The 16178-nt window shown below is 33.2% G+C and overlaps 3 protein-coding genes and 1 long non-coding RNA gene across 6 annotated transcripts; 1 reads left to right on the top strand and 3 right to left on the bottom strand.

The window, feature by feature from the left end:
• Positions 1–584: 584 nt before the first annotated feature.
• Positions 585–3709, bottom strand: LOC139108259 (chitotriosidase-1). 2 transcript variants are annotated; one of them, XM_070666392.1, is made up of 5 exons: positions 3691–3709; positions 2494–2565; positions 1711–2378; positions 1327–1619; positions 585–1136 (listed from the first exon to the last, which is right to left on the bottom strand). In XM_070666392.1, the coding sequence occupies exons 2-5, from the start codon at positions 2558–2560 to the stop codon at positions 719–721; spliced, it is 1446 nt and encodes a 481-aa protein (XP_070522493.1). In that variant the 5' UTR covers positions 2561–2565; positions 3691–3709; the 3' UTR covers positions 585–718. The 2 variants fall into 2 exon arrangements, with proteins under 2 accessions (XP_070522493.1, XP_070522492.1); XM_070666391.1 differs by lacking the exon at positions 3691–3709 and adding an exon at positions 2748–2864.
• On the top strand, positions 2280–4056 carry LOC139108266 (uncharacterized). Its single transcript, XR_011546632.1, has 3 exons — positions 2280–2391; positions 2506–2595; positions 2669–4056. It is a non-coding gene; the product is annotated as an uncharacterized lncRNA (long non-coding RNA).
• A 94-nt stretch (positions 4057–4150) lies between these two features.
• On the bottom strand, positions 4151–5406 carry Mrpl54 (mitochondrial ribosomal protein L54). Its single transcript, XM_070666398.1, has 2 exons — positions 5054–5406; positions 4151–4663 (listed from the first exon to the last, which is right to left on the bottom strand). The coding sequence occupies exons 1-2, from the start codon at positions 5145–5147 to the stop codon at positions 4356–4358; spliced, it is 402 nt and encodes a 133-aa protein (XP_070522499.1). The 5' UTR covers positions 5148–5406; the 3' UTR covers positions 4151–4355.
• A 195-nt stretch (positions 5407–5601) lies between these two features.
• LOC139108258 (sialin) lies at positions 5602–16161 on the bottom strand. 2 transcript variants are annotated; one of them, XM_070666390.1, is made up of 12 exons: positions 15884–16161; positions 12352–12446; positions 12171–12229; positions 11793–11998; positions 10924–11157; positions 10737–10821; positions 9292–9515; positions 9062–9211; positions 8831–8963; positions 8589–8744; positions 8424–8509; positions 5602–8353 (listed from the first exon to the last, which is right to left on the bottom strand). In XM_070666390.1, exons 2-12 carry the CDS (start codon positions 12375–12377, stop codon positions 8129–8131), a joined length of 1584 nt encoding a protein of 527 aa, XP_070522491.1. In that variant the 5' UTR covers positions 12378–12446; positions 15884–16161; the 3' UTR covers positions 5602–8128. The 2 variants fall into 2 exon arrangements, with proteins under 2 accessions (XP_070522491.1, XP_070522490.1); XM_070666389.1 differs by lacking the exon at positions 15884–16161 and adding an exon at positions 13517–13679.
• Positions 16162–16178: the final 17 nt, after the last annotated feature.

The following is a 16178-nucleotide window of genomic DNA, read 5'->3' as shown; positions in this document are numbered from 1 at the left end:
TGTACGCGGCCAATCGCTCATCTATTTATTCTATTTACATGGAAATATTTTATTTATTTATTCTTTTTTTTTTCTCTTTTTTTTTACCTGGTAATATTTTGTCTCTCGACGTCGATCTCACGCCCAAGTTTGTGCAGTATTTTACAACACATGACTCGTAGCATTTTTTTTATTATTCGAAATTTGTTAAACTGCTCTTTTTTTCTTTCGTATTTCTTTTATTCGTTTAGCTAAACATTTTATTGTTGTATTAATTTGTACTAACATTGACAGAGGCTGATTCGAGTTGAACTATGAAGTAAATTTGTACTAGACTAGAAACTCTTATCGAAATTTTTATTAGCTTGTAATACAGAAGGGGCACCGATAGTCGGCAGCACTATTGGTTGCTATATTAAATTCAGCTGCCCGCGCCAATTTTTATCTGATCATCTATCATCGCGTTGTATTTTCTAGGAGGAAGGATCGAGATTTTTATTTTGAAAACTCTAATGATGTGTGCCAGTCGTACAGCAGAATAAAAACTTATGATCTTGAACTATGTTACTAATATACACATATAAAATTATTACAAAAAGCAAAGGTATGAAGAAATGGATTTATATTTGATTATATGTAGATTACGATATAGAACGTAACAACATATTTTAAATGTAGAAATGTAACATACAACAGGAAACCATTTGTTACGATTAATCATCTTTCTATTGTATTATTGTTAATTGCATCCAGGAACGTTTTGTTTGTAGTCACAAGCGTTGTTTTGGGGATTGAAGGCTAATCCACTTGCGCAATTAAATCTTTGTGGCTGGTAAGCGCCGTTGATGTTCTGGCAGAGATAAAATACGCTGCAATCTTGTGGATCGCGAACGTATCCTTCCTTCGTACAAACACCACTGGGAGGTGCAGTTGCCGGTGGCTGCGTCGTTTGCGGTGGTTGCTGCGTGGTTTGTGGTGGCCTTTCAGTTGGTTTAGGCGGTTCTACTGGCGCTCCTCCTTTTAATCCAGCATATAATGTTTTCAATAGAGGATACTTCTCACCGCAATTACCGAGGAAATCATCAGTCTCGATACTCCATAACATTGCGCCACCAAGTCCCAAAGAGTTGATGTAGGCAGTCTTTTCGGTAAGAGAGCTGTGTGCAAAATTTTATATACACGTTAAATGCTTACGCAGTATATTAATTATTCAATTTATTGATTACAGAAATAATACATTTAAATTGGGATGAAAAAGAAAGACGCAAAATATCGATGAGAATTATTGCGTAAGTATTTTATCACGCGGAAGAATGAAGAATGAGAATCAATTTATAAAACGCTTACGTTACGTCGTCGTATCCGACCCATTGATTGTCCTTGTAAGCATAAGGAGTACGGTGCTCCTCGTGACGAACAACAGTCCAACCACCTTGTTTAAAGGACTCGCAAATCTCGTTATATCCAAGCATTCCACCTTCACGTGTGTAAGGACCAGCGGTACCAGGTCCAGTAGTAGGCGCTCCGAGACCATTTTGATTCTTGTCAGCAAGAGTGAAAGCTCTTCCATAGAACGGCACGCCGAGGATTAGTTTCTCGGGTGGACATCCATTGTCTAACCAGTAGTGTACAGATGCATCCTGTAAAATTAAATGTATTTTTTTTTAATCTTTTACTGAAAATGAAATTAATCATCGATATTTAAAAAATTAAAACAAAAGAAATACTCACGACGTTGAGTTTAAGATCGCCTCCAGATTCGCCTGTGCGCTTGTAAAGCGGAGCGTTGTGACCAGTTACTTTCTCCCATGCACCATGAAGATCGTATGCCATTATGTTGATAAAATGCAGATATTTGGACATTGCAGCAATGTCGTAAGACTGAGAAGCGGAAGGCTCGGCAGCGGCAACAGCAGCACTGAGAATCAGTCCATGTTTATCGAATTCAGTTCTTAGTTCCTTAAGCAAGCTTATGTAGTTTTGCACATCCTCTGGTTTTCCACCACGCTGGTTCGGGTATTCCCAATCGAGATCGAAACCATCGAAATCGTGTTTCTTTACAAACTCAACAACATTCTTAACAAATCTTGCACGAGTAGTCGGGTTGGCGACGACAGCGGAATATTTCGCGGATCCCTCATTCCATCCACCGATTGCAATGAGCGTTTTTGTTCCAGGGCTTGATTCGCGAAGCTTGTTGAATCGACCAAAACCGTCCTTGCCCCAGTTATCAGGAAGATCCTGCCACGAATCCAAAACTCGGACATCGCCTTCCGTACTAATGCCGACAAAGGTGTAGATCAAGTGGGTACATAGATTTGGTTGAATATAAGAAATATCAAATTTACCACCGGGAGGACGGTAAACGGCCCAGCTACCGAAGTAACATACGATTTTTTCTGAAAGAGATTGGTAAATATTAAATTACAAACTTTTATAATAAATAAGTAGAAAGTACGTCTTTCTCTTCTCTAATCTTCTTTATTGATAATTTTAATTTTAATATGTACTTACTTTCCGAGCCAGAAGCCGAAGCCAAAGCAGCTAACGCTGCGAAAACTAAGAGCCAACGATTCATCATGAATTCTGCAAATACGTTATCGTTATCGAAAAAAGGTAATACCAGTCTTATATTAAAATAAATTTTTATTTTAGGATTTGTTTAATATTTATTACGTTTTATTTTCAGCGATCGTATTTTAATTAATAATTCTTAATTCTTTCCAAGAGTTAAGATGAGTCAATCGTCGAAGATACGTTATCCTTACCTCGTAAAGGGTCGATTTCTCCGATGGTAATTAACAGCGCAATACCAATAATTTATTTTGCAAAGGCGATATATATACTACTGTAAGAGCATTGCAGTTTTTGTCTGTTTAATCATGATAATGCTGACAAATATGAATACAGTTTATTCGTGCGCACATAAATGTACATATCCAATTATTATCAAGATGAAAGACTTTCGAAAACACGCAAGTGCGTATGACGTTGTTATATAATATTATTCAACACTTGACTCAATTGAATCAATCCACAGATTTGATTCCAACACCTGCACTATGAGATAAAAAAAAGAATATATCTTGCTCACGTTCAATGGAAACTTGGTTGATGAGCTGCCTTGAAAGTACATAATAAACGAGAATTAAAATGTAATAAGAAGGTACAAAATAACATGTCATAGTTACTGTTTTTCTGATATATCGCTTTTGCAGTAAAAAAAATGAATTTATTGCTATTAAAATCTTATTGCTGCGTCGCAAATTTGTCATATAAATATCCCACAAATGACAAACGTTAATTATCCGATATCATTATATAAATTTACATTCGATCTTACGTATCAAAGAATAACTCAACAAATTGTGCTCAGCGAATCGCTCAGAGATCGCGTCAGTCACAATATTCAGATGTAATTAGTTAAACAATAATGAAGAGATAAGAGAAATAAGACACGGTGCCATCATAGTAACAGGTACACATTTTAGATAAAATATTTTTTTTTAAATAACATAATCGAATGTAGATAATTCAATAAGTATGTAATTAAATAACGATCAAAAGTTAGAAACTCGGAGATTTTACGCTTGTCTTGTATTTTTAAAATCGTTCTTCGGCCTACAAATTTTCATCTGTCATATAAAATGTTGTAGAAACCACACACAAGTGATATAAGAAAAGTGATACATTATCGTTAAAATTAATTACCTTAATTATTGGCCGCTAAAGTCAAGTCCAAATGCGTTTTTATGTTAGAGAGTTTACTAATTACAATAAGATAATTGAATAAAACAGACACTGTGATAACTCTGCCAGTTCATACGATTGTACAGAAAAAAAGGTTTATCAATGTGGTCTTTATCTAGATATCTGAGACATTTCCAATAGCTAAAATAAATAAATTAAATCACATTGAATCGCGATAACGCTTCGTCATACTACTTTTTTATTGGTCATACGAGATAACGCCCAATATATCATTAATGACAAATCTATTTTTATCGTAACATTAAAAAAAAATCGCTTATTTTACTCAGCCTTCAAATAAATGATTTGAATAGTAATCTATCTTCGGTGCCGGTAGATTAGAACAATAAGATAAATAAATAACAATTTGTGCAATCAATCAGCTTTTTAATTTTTCAAAAGGTATATTAATAAACAATAGTTACTGTTTTAACATAATTTTATTTCTTATTTCTATCAAGTTTACAGTACATTTTTTTTTCAAATTAGAAGTAAAAGTATTTTGTTTAAAGACTATAAATATACAACATTACGAACACACGACATACATTCGTGCATATATAAAATGTGTATTAATGTGTAACAGTCATGTGTGTATGTGTTTAAATTATTGCTACAAAAATTAATTAAAACTTTCTAGTTGCACGTTCCTTTTGGGCTTGCTTTATTCCAAGATATCGTAATTTTCTCCAATATTGCTTAGTATTTGGATCCAATTCTTCTAAAGATGGTGAAGGACCAGTATTAATATTCCACAGCCAACTAGGATATTCAGAATCTGGTTTTAATTTGACATCTTCTCCTCCTTCCTTATAGATATTTGTACCGCACACGTAAGTCAAAAGCCGGTTGACATCTGTTTCAACGGGTAACACTTTTTTTTCTACCGCAGTTAATGTCTTTTTTGGTTTCTTTGCTGCTGCTAATGGCCTCACTGTAAAAAGTAAAAGATTATTTCAGCTTTGATTAAAATTACATATACATTTCTTTTTAGTTTAGAGGTTATTTTGATCTGTACATTAGGGAAAAAGAAATATATCTTCTCGAATGTTAAATTACGTTATGATATGTAAATATTCAGATTAGTACAAGATATTAGGAACAGGTATGTGAGGAAGGCAATGAAAGACAACACTTGACGTCATTAAATAATTACATGTGAGTTAGTTAAGGCATTTAGTATAAATTAAATTCTACATTTATACTTTCCTTTATCTCAGTTTAAAGTCAATAAAAAATTTAAATTGAAATAACTGATCGATTAGTTATCGCCAAGCTCAATGAATGATAAAAATGTGTGCATGAATAATATTTTTATTCTTACTTGGTCCAGCATATCCTTTCACTTGTATCGTGTATCGAGTTGATGTTATGAAGTTCTTTGGAAAATGAAAAATCCGATAAACGGTAAAATTCATTGTGTGTAATATAACGAAGTCTCCTTCTTTAATTAGAACCTATTCCTAGCTGCCCACCACATAAAAATACTCTAACCTAACAAAATGTATGTATGGCAGCATCCAATAACATAACCACAACTCAAAGCGCTCAAGGTGGAAGGCTACATTCCGAAATGAGCTGATTTATTTAGAACTTTAGATATTAGCAATATAACTTTTTTATGATATCACGTAATTAAGAAATTTATGTACAGGAGTACTGTATGTCTAGTGAAACGCTGTGATTGGTCGACGCGTAAATTTCCCTAACGCGCCGACCAATCACAGCGCTCCATCGATCGCCTGATCGCGAGTTGGTAATGGACTATGTGACTCGTGCTACTGCGTGCTACCAGAGGACACGGCGAGCACGCGGTTCGAGTTCGAAAAGAAATTGTCGAGGCATCCGTGCGTCGTAGCCCATTTCTCGTGACGAATTCGAGGATTTGAAACGGTCGGGAGTGTCGTGGACTATCTCGCGAGTGTCCAGTGCGCGGAAGGATGGCTCGTCACGTCCCATCTGAGAGGAGGAGCAGGCCCGGGGGGCATCATACATCGGCGGAGCAACTTTTAGGTGAGAGATAATTCCTCTTTTAAATTCGCAATTTTATTAACTTTATTTTGATTAATTTTTATTAAAAAATTAAATACATACACGTAATTTTTTTTATTTAAACATTAACAGTTGTCAGCACGTCTACATTAATATTGTATAATTTTATGTTACAGTCACCGGCAGAACTCTTCAACTCCGCTGAAGCTCATGCAGATCGGTAAGTCGCATAATATTTTTTCTTAATTTTTAATTGGAGTTTCTTGAACCAGCAACCCGCCGTTGATCATAAGTTGCTTAATTGTAATTATTCCATATGATAACAGACGTGACTGATTTGGTAGGAAATTGTGCAGCTAAAGAATAAAAATAATTTTTAATGCATTATTAATATTCCATTAAACAATTAAACAATGTAAGTTTCTTTTTAAAGTATATGCATATTGGAGCATTACAAGCAAATAAGATATCTATAAAAACTACAAACTTGTACTTAAGATAAAATATAAAGATAAAAACTAAATTTTACTTCTCATCACATATTTAATGTAAAATTAATTACTATTAAGCTTAAAAGGTTTTACAATTAATACAATATTCTATTATAAACAGTAATTAAATTTTCTTTAATAAAAAATAAAAATAAATTTTAGGATATAATTACTTTTTAAAAATTAATCCACTTGTTTTTTTAACTTAGCATACATATATATAACGCCAACATAGTAACGACTTAAAAAACCAATTTTCTTAGGTAGGATTGTATTTCTTTATTTTACTATATCATTAGTAATTCAACTAAAGAAAATTAATAAATTTTTAGAACATTGGTCGAGTGGTTGATTTTGACAATAGAGTTTTGGAGAACGATTACATCTCTATCAGATTAATCTAAAAATTATCAAATAATTTTTAATTAAATTGTTATTACGGCATAAAGACTAATTTATCTTTTTTTTGTTATATTAGTTATATTTGTTACTTATATTAATTATATTAGTCATAAACATTTTGTTATGTGTTACATATAAATCTACATTAATTTGTAAATTCTAATAAATTACTACATATCAAGAGATCTCTATTAGAGTTTTGTTACATCAATTTGAAAATCTATGCACAAGGCACTGATTACAACGGAGATATCGATAAAGATATTTCGATTTTATTAGATTATCTCTAATGCATTAAAAACTAAAATTGTACTCTATCTCTGGAACAGTGTTAATATAAGCTATGTATATGGTAGATGTATAGTTCAAGTAGTTTTTTAAATTTGCTAAATATTTTACTCACACAAATTTTAAATTATATATTAACATATACGTATGCATATATATGCTTTTACAAAAAAATGTTTAAACTAGTACGTGTATAAAATGTCATTGTTCTGGAAAGTACGCATATAATTAAAGAAAAATAAGTAATAAGTTGAAATGTACACTGAAAGGCAGATATTGAATTTGCTGCGACGGTGGCTAGCGTACGTGACTTCCCCCATTCTCGGTCGCCGAGTGCGGGGAGGTGTAAGAGGCCGCGTTCCCCCTCATTTCTCTGTGACCGGTGTTCCGTGACGCACGTACGTGCGCGCTTCGTGTGAGATTCGACGCACACCACGCCAAGATCACGTACGCTAACCGCCGTCGCAGCACCACGAATGCCATTCCTGACGGTGAGTACATCTCATACAAAACGTTTTAAGTAACTGAGATCTTAAGTCGTGTATAAATATAATTACAAATTGTGTTCACATAATAATTTCAAAGTAACGAGTGCATCTTAGGCAGAATTAAGGAATATTATTCATTAAACATTATTTACACATTAGAATGCAAAGGTGTGTGAGATTTCACAAAGTTAAATTTATCTTACTCGTGTAATTAAAAATATGTTCGTTAAGATAGCTAACAATAATAAGTAATTAATAAAAACTGCATATTACTTAAGCTACGGGCAATTATATGACGCAAAAATAATTGCGTATCCTTTAAGAAAAAATAGTGTTATCTGGAAAACAACATGTCTCGAGTTAGAATTGTGTGATATCTCACAAACGCATTCTACTTATTACCAATTATTTTTTTTTAACATTTGTGCATTACTTGTGTAACAATATCTGTATTCTACGTACATTTTGCGTTAGAAACTGATTGGAACATTTTGTCATGTACCTGAGATAATTATTTCACAAAAATATTCTTCTTCGTATTTCATAATACTTTGACAATTATATAATTTCTCCCGTATCAACAATCGGATCTATTTACAACAATAAAACAGTATTGAAAATAGGTATTCTCATATTAATACATATACTCGACCGCGCTTTTACGCACGTTAAAAAAAAAAAGACTTAAATTTTAACGTAAGGAATGACGAAACGGGAAAATAAGGAATCGAAGTTACATTACGTCTGTTCTGACGGATTCTTTTGGCTCGGAACAATCTTGCTCCTCTTTCGCGGCGAGTCGTTTAACGGATGAGAATCTTCCTGAGCAGATTGAGGGTATTTTTGATCGGGATAGTTCCACGCTTGTATATCCGCTGTACCAAATATCTGATAGGCGATGTATGTACTGCAAGATACACCTGCAGTAACCGCGAATACTCGCCTCCAAGAATCGAGATCTTGCTGTATAAAATATATCACTTTAATTATTGAGTAAAAGACGGAAAGTAATAAAAGAGGATATGTAACTTACGCTTTCCTGTGTGAGCAGACCAGCTACTATAGGAGATAGAAAACTAGCGGTCATATGAATCGTTTGCGCGAAAGCTAACACCGGTCCTAAAAAACGATATTAATATCTGTTAATATCAGTATTCTTTATAAATAAATATATTCGCTAAATAATAAGCGCACTGACCAGCAAAATTGGGTGCGATGTCAACGATGTTGGCCATTGCACCTGCGTAGCCAGCTGTTATGAGAGTAACAGCTAAGAACCATACGATTAAAACTAGAATAATGTCGCAACCTAAGTATCCAATTAAAATCACAAGTATTCCAGGAACCACTTGAGCTGTAAGAAAAACAAAAAGAGAATTAATTGCTCAATTTACTTGCAGAGTATCAATAGAGTATTAGAAAAACCGCAGGTGAACTTACATAGCGCCGTAAATATTTTGCGCACCGTGATTAAAGTCATGATTTGCCGTGTGACTAGGAGATCCGCAACGTAGCAGAACAAAACTGAGCTTAAGTAACTACAGATAAATGGGGCACCCGACAGAATACCGTTCTAAACAAATTCGTAATTTCAATTAGTAGTCTGTTAGTTATATTTTATATAAAAAGAAAAAAATAACAGTTCAGTATCAAGTTGTCTCGAATACGTACTGCTTGTATACTAAATCCTAACACCGTCTTCATATAGCGCGGCCCGGGAATAATAAAGACATAATGTACCCATATTCTTCCGAAAGTTGTAATACCGATAGCCCACGCTGGCCAAGACGTGAGTATCGATTTCCAAGGAACGGGCAGATCCTTTAAGAAAAAAAAAACAATTATGTTATCGCGTTTGTTTTCAATGATTTTGATTAACGGTTAAATGCAAATTAGCTTACCTCGTTAGCTCCGATAACTTGGTTTCTGACGCAGTGTTGAATGTAACGAAGTTCCGGCTTAGATATTCGGGGATGCAAGGCAGGAGTGTCGAAAGCGCAAAAATACCAAAAGACGCACCAGACGAGACCGACCGTACCAGTTGTGTAGAATACAGCCCTCCATCCGAAATGGGCAATGATGAACGCGCACAACGGATAGGTCAAACCAATGCCAATGCTGAACCCTGAATATAGAGACAACCTAGACGTTAGGAATAGCTCACCCTAAGATCCGGTAGAAGCTGAAACATGATGCTTGTCGTATGGCCTTCTTGATTTGTTACAACTCATGCGTGGTGATGATCGCTCTTCAGGTCGAGGTATCGTATCTCACCCTGTAAAGCGATTCAAGTAAAGACTTAGTACGCAAAGGCGATGATGAGGCATGATGAAGCTGTTAATAGGTGGGACAATGAAACTTCTACGTCTGCAAATAATAAAAGTTTAAACTCGTTCTACCTGTAAAACAAGCGTCACTTTCACGTACGTAGAGATCGGTATCGCAAAAAGAAATTGTGTTAGAAAAATCAAGTTATATACACGCGTTGTACACTTAGAACATACACTTACATTTAAAATGAAGAATGAAATATAACTAGACATAGAATTTAATTCTAAAGTCTGAAATAAATTATAAATCTTTTCAAACGCGGATTTAATCTACATTATTTGAATAAATTTTATTTTAGAAGGAATAAAGTTTGATAACTTAGACTCAATAATTTAGATCAACAGGTAAGCAAAAACGCGCTATCTCGTAATTAGAATTAAATAGAACGAAACTTGTGGTCCGTCTCTGGAAAAGTTTGACCAAGAGAGATAATTAGATTTATTAGTAAGTCATAGTGCAGACAAATGGAAATAATCAAAATAGATTTTTGTACACATAAGAAAGGCAAATATAAATCATATACATGTTGGACGAGTCCGGCTGATTCTACCAGCTGGAAGTATACTCGGCCTTTCTCATGCTGTTGAGCGGTTGCTGTTGAGTATACCCCTCGGTCCGGCGAATGCAACCTTGTAGAGATGAACTATTCGGGATCATTAACAAGCGATTTTTATCATTAATAAACCAATTTTTGCGTAGATCGACGCGCGACATTTATACAAAATCATTATCATTTTAGCAAAAATGAAAAAAAAAGAAAAGTTATTTTCTTGATCTGGAATTTTAACTGAAAGTATAATACGTTCTCATTCGAACTTCCACATTCCACTCTGAAAGAAGCGTGTAGAATTAGTATTCACGTGAACACAATTGAAAAGAATGCGAATTCGATTATATACTTGCGACTGTAATATGAGGGTACGCGCAAAGTTTTCGTCTAATTTTGGATCGAATGTATCGAAGTTTCACTGTAACACACGAAAATTTCCGTTAGCAACGGGTTTTTTTAACGTACCTTGAAAGGAAGACATGAAGCGTGAGCGTTCGTCTGGTGGAATCCAGTGTCCGATTACGGCATACATTGCGGGCCATGTAAGTCCCTAATTAAAATAAAATTCGTTTTATTATCCCGAGAAATAGAAAAAAAATTTTAACGATATTTCAAAGATTGCTTTTTTTTAAATGGATAATTAATGTCTTACACTTGCGATGCCCTGTATACTGCGCAATGCTATCATGGCCCCATAATGATTTTCTGCGGCAGTTGGCATGAGTAAACTGCAAACGGCAGTGACGACTTGAGATCCGCCAAATATGGTTTTAGTACCAAAATACTGAGTTAGAACACCACCGAGCATTTGCGAAAGTATGTAACACCAATAGAAGGAACTCAGAATGGTTGATTGAATAGCTGGACTCCACTCGAACTCGCCTTCCTGTTTATAAGAAAAAATAATATTATATTATGATATGCGTAAAATTTCTACAATTTGACAAGTTTGAGTTAAATGGATTAGTAATTTATTAGAGTTACAATAATTAAATTAACAATTTTTAATAATAATCGAGAAACATACGAGTTTTTATTAAAAAATTGATAAGCATTACTTTATTATTTCTTTTTTTTTACTCTGATACTTTAAATTTACATATAAAAAAAAGTCTGCAATTAACTCGTTATTACTTAATCATTACTATACGATGATACATTTAATAAGATTAACATAATGCATTTGCATTACAGTTTGTCTTATACAACATCAAAGTAGCTTGTATTCATCATATTCAAATAAGTTGTTACGGTATTGCCAGTCATTATATTTCTGACTAGGAATGAAAAAAACATGCAGCATAACATATGCTTAATTTTAATGCTACTTGATACAACAAAACTTTGTAAAAAAATTATTTTTTCTTACGTAAGCTAGATGTTTTTTTTCGGAGGAAATAAATCATTACTATTTCGAAACTCGTATAAAAAGAGGAGAAAAAAAGAAGAAAAAAAAAGAAAAAATACATGTACAAAAAAGAAATTATGCGCTCTATGTAATATCATATTATTCAACCGTACCTCCGGTATGGTTGTAGAAGTATTTGTCTCGTGTGACGCATTTGGTATTGTGTAACAATGAGACGTGAGTGCGGTAGTTTCATTGTTTGTTGATGGCATCTTCGCCATGGCCACCATGGCGATATTAATGTCTGTTCTCATCATAAAAGACACGAGAAATCCGGAAAACGAAAGCATGTACAGCACGACACGTGCTGGAACCATATCTGCAATTAAAAAATTAATTCAATCTAATTATCAAGAATCGCGCAATATTTATCATATCTGTAGCAGACAACGTAATGACTAAGATTACCATGTCGATTTTTTTTCGAATAGAAAATTGTTTTACGTCACGCTGCAAAGATAAAAAAAAAGATAAAGAAAAAAAAATCTTACCTCCCAATTTTCGCAAACTACAAGGTGGCTGTTCCTTATACATATCAGATTCCTCATATCTGCAAAAAAAAAAAACCATAAGAAATACAATATTGCGATAAGACGAAACAGTCATATTTTAGATTACGAATACACTTTATGAATAGTTTCAGTTTTGGGCTTAAATTTTTTTTTCTTTTACCTTTGAGATTCTTCCATTTCTTGCATGCCTATTTAATCGGAGGTAAAAAAGCGAATCTGTTGTTCACGGTGAAAATACAAAGATCACCTTGGAGTCTGCAAAATAGAAAAGATTAATCTAATTTAACAAGCAGTTTTTTTTTTTTTTATAACACTGAGTTACGAAAATGAGTATTTTAAGTCGTACGTGACGCGTAATTTAGTTTTTATTTTGTTAAGTATGTGAAATAGGGTCAATAAGTTTCTAAGATATTTGAACTATTGCATCGAGGTCGTAGTTTATGAGAATAGAATAAAATTCCGACACGAAACTCATATCGACATTCTTGAAGTTCTTTGCGGAAACCTTCGTAAAAAATTAATTTAGAAATATTATATTATTTTATTATTTACAGAAAAAAATTAATTTTATTTTTATTTATTTATAAAAACTGCGGTTATTGTTTGATGAGTTAGATTAGACATAAATAAAATTGCTTAAGGTATAACTATATTATTATATATTTGCAATATCTGATGAGTAGTGAATTATAATCAGTATAAAAATCATAAATTCATATCAATTTTAATATTTGCGACACTTTAATAAGATTAATGTATTGTTTCTCGCGAAGTAATAGATTAATTGTACGACTTCAATTACAGAAATAATTGAAGTTAAACATGCGATTCTAATGAAGTAATACTTCCGCAAAAACTTGTCGAGATTTATCATTTAATTTAAAATGCGAAAAGGGATTAAAAGCAAAGTCATGCAGCTCGGATTAATTACGACAATTCGTAAATAATTTTATGTCATAATAAAAATAATATCATCAAGTAAAATATAATGTAAAAATATAATTTTTTAAAATAGATAAAATAAATGCTGTAACTTTCATCTTATTTTCGTAGTATTTTAACACATTATCTTTGATATCAAAATTCTGCTAACAAAGTAATTTTAATAACGAAATGGTGGTGTCAATTAACATAGTCCAACGAATATGATTTGCTAGTAATGGCGAGTGAAAAAAAAAGCACAGTATTAGCATTTTCTTCATTTTCTAAGAGTCATGTTGAATGCAGAATAACCTCGATCGCGTCGCATTGATAGTAGCAGATTAGAACAAATAACAAGTGTGCTTGTGATTTATGAATATAAGAAATTGTCACGTTAACGTTACCACTATGTTCGTGCGAAATGTCAGTTGCGCCAGAGGTTCAAAAGCGTGCGGCAAGACGCGGTTATAATTTTACGAAGCTTAACAGTCGCGATTCGATGCGCGCAGCGAACAGAAGAGACCGCGATGCAGTCAACATGATTGCAAACTGAACGAAGTGTCGACACTGAAAGACCGGACCACGAGGCGTTGACTATCTTTATTGACCCCACCATCGCACCGTTTCGATCGTATTCTTGGTATAACGCGAAACGAACATGCAGAATACTATGTTATACCTGTTGTAAATGTGATGCAATAATGAAACTTTTTAGCAGCTATTAACAATTGCACACTAAACTTGAAAGTTTAAAATGAATGACTTATCAAAATGTTCATTATGTAAGAAAAACGATGAGAAGTAAATTATAAATTAAAAATGTTGAAATAAAAAATATTTACGTAATAAACTAAAACGTAAAAAAGAAAGAAAGAAAAAAAAAGAATTAAAACAGAAAGAAAACGATAATTATTTGTATTAAAAAAAATATATAATTATCTTAGGAATTAATTGAATTGGAATACTTTTTAAATAATTTTGATGTAACGTGATAAATATGTAGACACGATATAGAAGTAATGATTACGTAATTGCTGCCTGCAGATTATAATCTTCTCATCGTGGTGGAGCGAGATATAATTAATTTTAAAAAAATTGATCGCGCATTTAAGCGAATGACTTTGAAATGGCAATTTTATATAAGAATGCGTTGATAAACACGAGAACTTAAAAGAGCGTTACATCAATAGTATAATTAATTAAACGTATCGTGAACAATAAATTTAACAGCTCATGCGTAATCTTGATATGCAAAGTTTTAGATTTTTTTTTTTACGCTTTGGAAGTAAAGACATTGACAAGAATAATATTTAATTCGTAGAAGTACTTTCTTGGTCTTAAAAAAAAAACTTTTTCTTATTCAAGTTCTTTCACGTGAGTCACAAAAATTAATCGTTATGTTTTCTGTACGTAATGTATATACATAGTTGTCAATACAAGTGCATCGCACATACTCGTCGTAAATTATTTTACACTCCTCAAACATTCTTAAGTGCATTCCGCGCTGAAGTATAGAAACTGTTCTTTAATCGATAGTCCGTGTTGTATTGACGAGTCAAATGATAATGCTTAATACCCATTATGTGACCTCACAAGTTTCAAGGGTCTCCTAGTAGACCTAGTATGGATCTTCTTTTTTTTTCTGATAGTACAAAAGATATACAATGTATAGATCAAGGCTAGGATCTCATAATCACAAAGAAATAGTTTTTTTTTTTTATCCAATCATCAATTGTCTTAACAAAGAATTTCGTTGTCTGTAATATTAGGCTTAGTTATCTCAGTTGACCTTATTAACTTCACAATTGAAACAGGTCGTGCAATACGACCAATAAAAATTTTATTTTAAGCAAAGGCAAAAGTGATGTGTGTCTTAACAATTTAACATATTCGTTAATTATAACTTTATTTCTACACGTCGAAAATCAAATGTATTTTCTGCATTCATAGAATGTGATTTATTAATTTGTTAGATAGAGTAATACTTTGTATGTATAAAGTAAAAAAGAAAAAAAAGTAACATTAATAGAAAAATGATCTTGATCTACTAAGAGAATTTAGAAACTGTGAATGTACTTGATATATTTATTGAAAAAAGTAGATTGAAAGAATGTTGTTTAATGTATTGAACTGTTATTACTTGCAACAGATGTCAAGGTAAAAATAACTTTTTGTAGCTCTGCAACTTTCTGGTTACATAATGATTAAAGAAACGCGTCAATTACTGTGAGAATTGTTCTATTGGCAAGGAATCCTTAAAAGGTCCATTTAATTTTGATTAACTGTGGTTGAGACGTCAACGGTTTCTAATATAGCAATATATACACATATATATATATATAGTTTTTTAAAACTGGCCCTTTTATCATTAACTTTATTACATTTGCCACAATCACTTTAATTTATACCATACTTTGATAACGTTGAAATTGCAACACTTAATAAGAAAAATGGAACGTTGCATATGATATTACGTACAGCTAGTCCATCCATTTTTTCGTGTCTAGCTTCCAATTAAGACGTGTTTAGAAAAGGTAAAATAACGATAAATAATAGAATTACATTTACATGGCTCTTGAGATTTGCAAGCAATGAATTTGCTGCTGTCTGCATCATTCTATAAGGTGTATCACTGATGTAGACTACAGCAACTACATGTTTGAGGTTAAACACGTTGACTTGGTCAAACTGTAAGAAGCACTCACCGTGGTGGTTTCGAAAACAGTGCGACAAAGATCGTGGAAATCGTAGGATAATCGATCGCTACTCACTTTAGTTATGTTTCGGCGTCCAGCAAATGTTTTGTGTAACGTGGATGCTCTCTTGCGCGGCATTTTCATCCACGCGGCGGCACACACGTCAATATAGGCGTGTGTTCACCCACGTTGGTGAGAGAAGCGTGTTGCTTTACGAAAGAGTAAAAACGACAAAGTCGTGGCCAGGGCAAAGCAAGATAAGATAAGGCGAACCGAAATGCAGATTTGCAGGGCACCGGTGGGACGCCGCACCGCGTATACTATCAGTCGACGCAACTCGTTACGTCAGCGTCTTCGATGACGATAACCA

Source organism: Cardiocondyla obscurior, linkage group LG14 (assembly GCF_019399895.1).
Source record: "Cardiocondyla obscurior isolate alpha-2009 linkage group LG14, Cobs3.1, whole genome shotgun sequence".
Lineage (NCBI taxonomy): Eukaryota > Metazoa > Arthropoda > Insecta > Hymenoptera > Formicidae > Cardiocondyla > Cardiocondyla obscurior.
This window is presented reverse-complemented; position numbering and strand designations above follow the sequence as displayed.

Bases quoted from the DNA above. Each gene is read 5' to 3' on its own strand.
- LOC139108259 (XM_070666392.1), bottom strand. From the start codon at position 2,560: ATGATGAATCGTTGGCTCTTAGTTTTCGCAGCGTTAGCTGCTTTGGCT. The intron at 2,379-2,493 runs GTAAGTACATAT...AATCTCTTTCAG, and splicing joins TTCGGCTTCTGGCTCGGAAA to AAAAAATCGTATGTTACTTC. The intron at 1,137-1,326 runs GTAAGCGTTTTA...TTTTGCACACAG, and splicing joins GTCGGATACGACGACGTAAC to CTCTCTTACCGAAAAGACTG.
- Mrpl54 (XM_070666398.1), bottom strand. From the start codon at position 5,147: ATGAATTTTACCGTTTATCGGATTTTTCATTTTCCAAAGAACTTCATA. The intron at 4,664-5,053 runs GTAAGAATAAAA...TACTTTTTACAG, and splicing joins GAAAGGATATGCTGGACCAA to TGAGGCCATTAGCAGCAGCA.
- LOC139108258 (XM_070666390.1), bottom strand. From the start codon at position 12,377: ATGCAAGAAATGGAAGAATCTCAAAG. The intron at 12,230-12,351 runs GTAAAAGAAAAA...TTTTTTTTGCAG, and splicing joins GAAATGGAAGAATCTCAAAG to ATATGAGGAATCTGATATGT. The intron at 11,158-11,792 runs GTACGGTTGAAT...TCTTATAAACAG, and splicing joins CTTCTACAACCATACCGGAG to GAAGGCGAGTTCGAGTGGAG.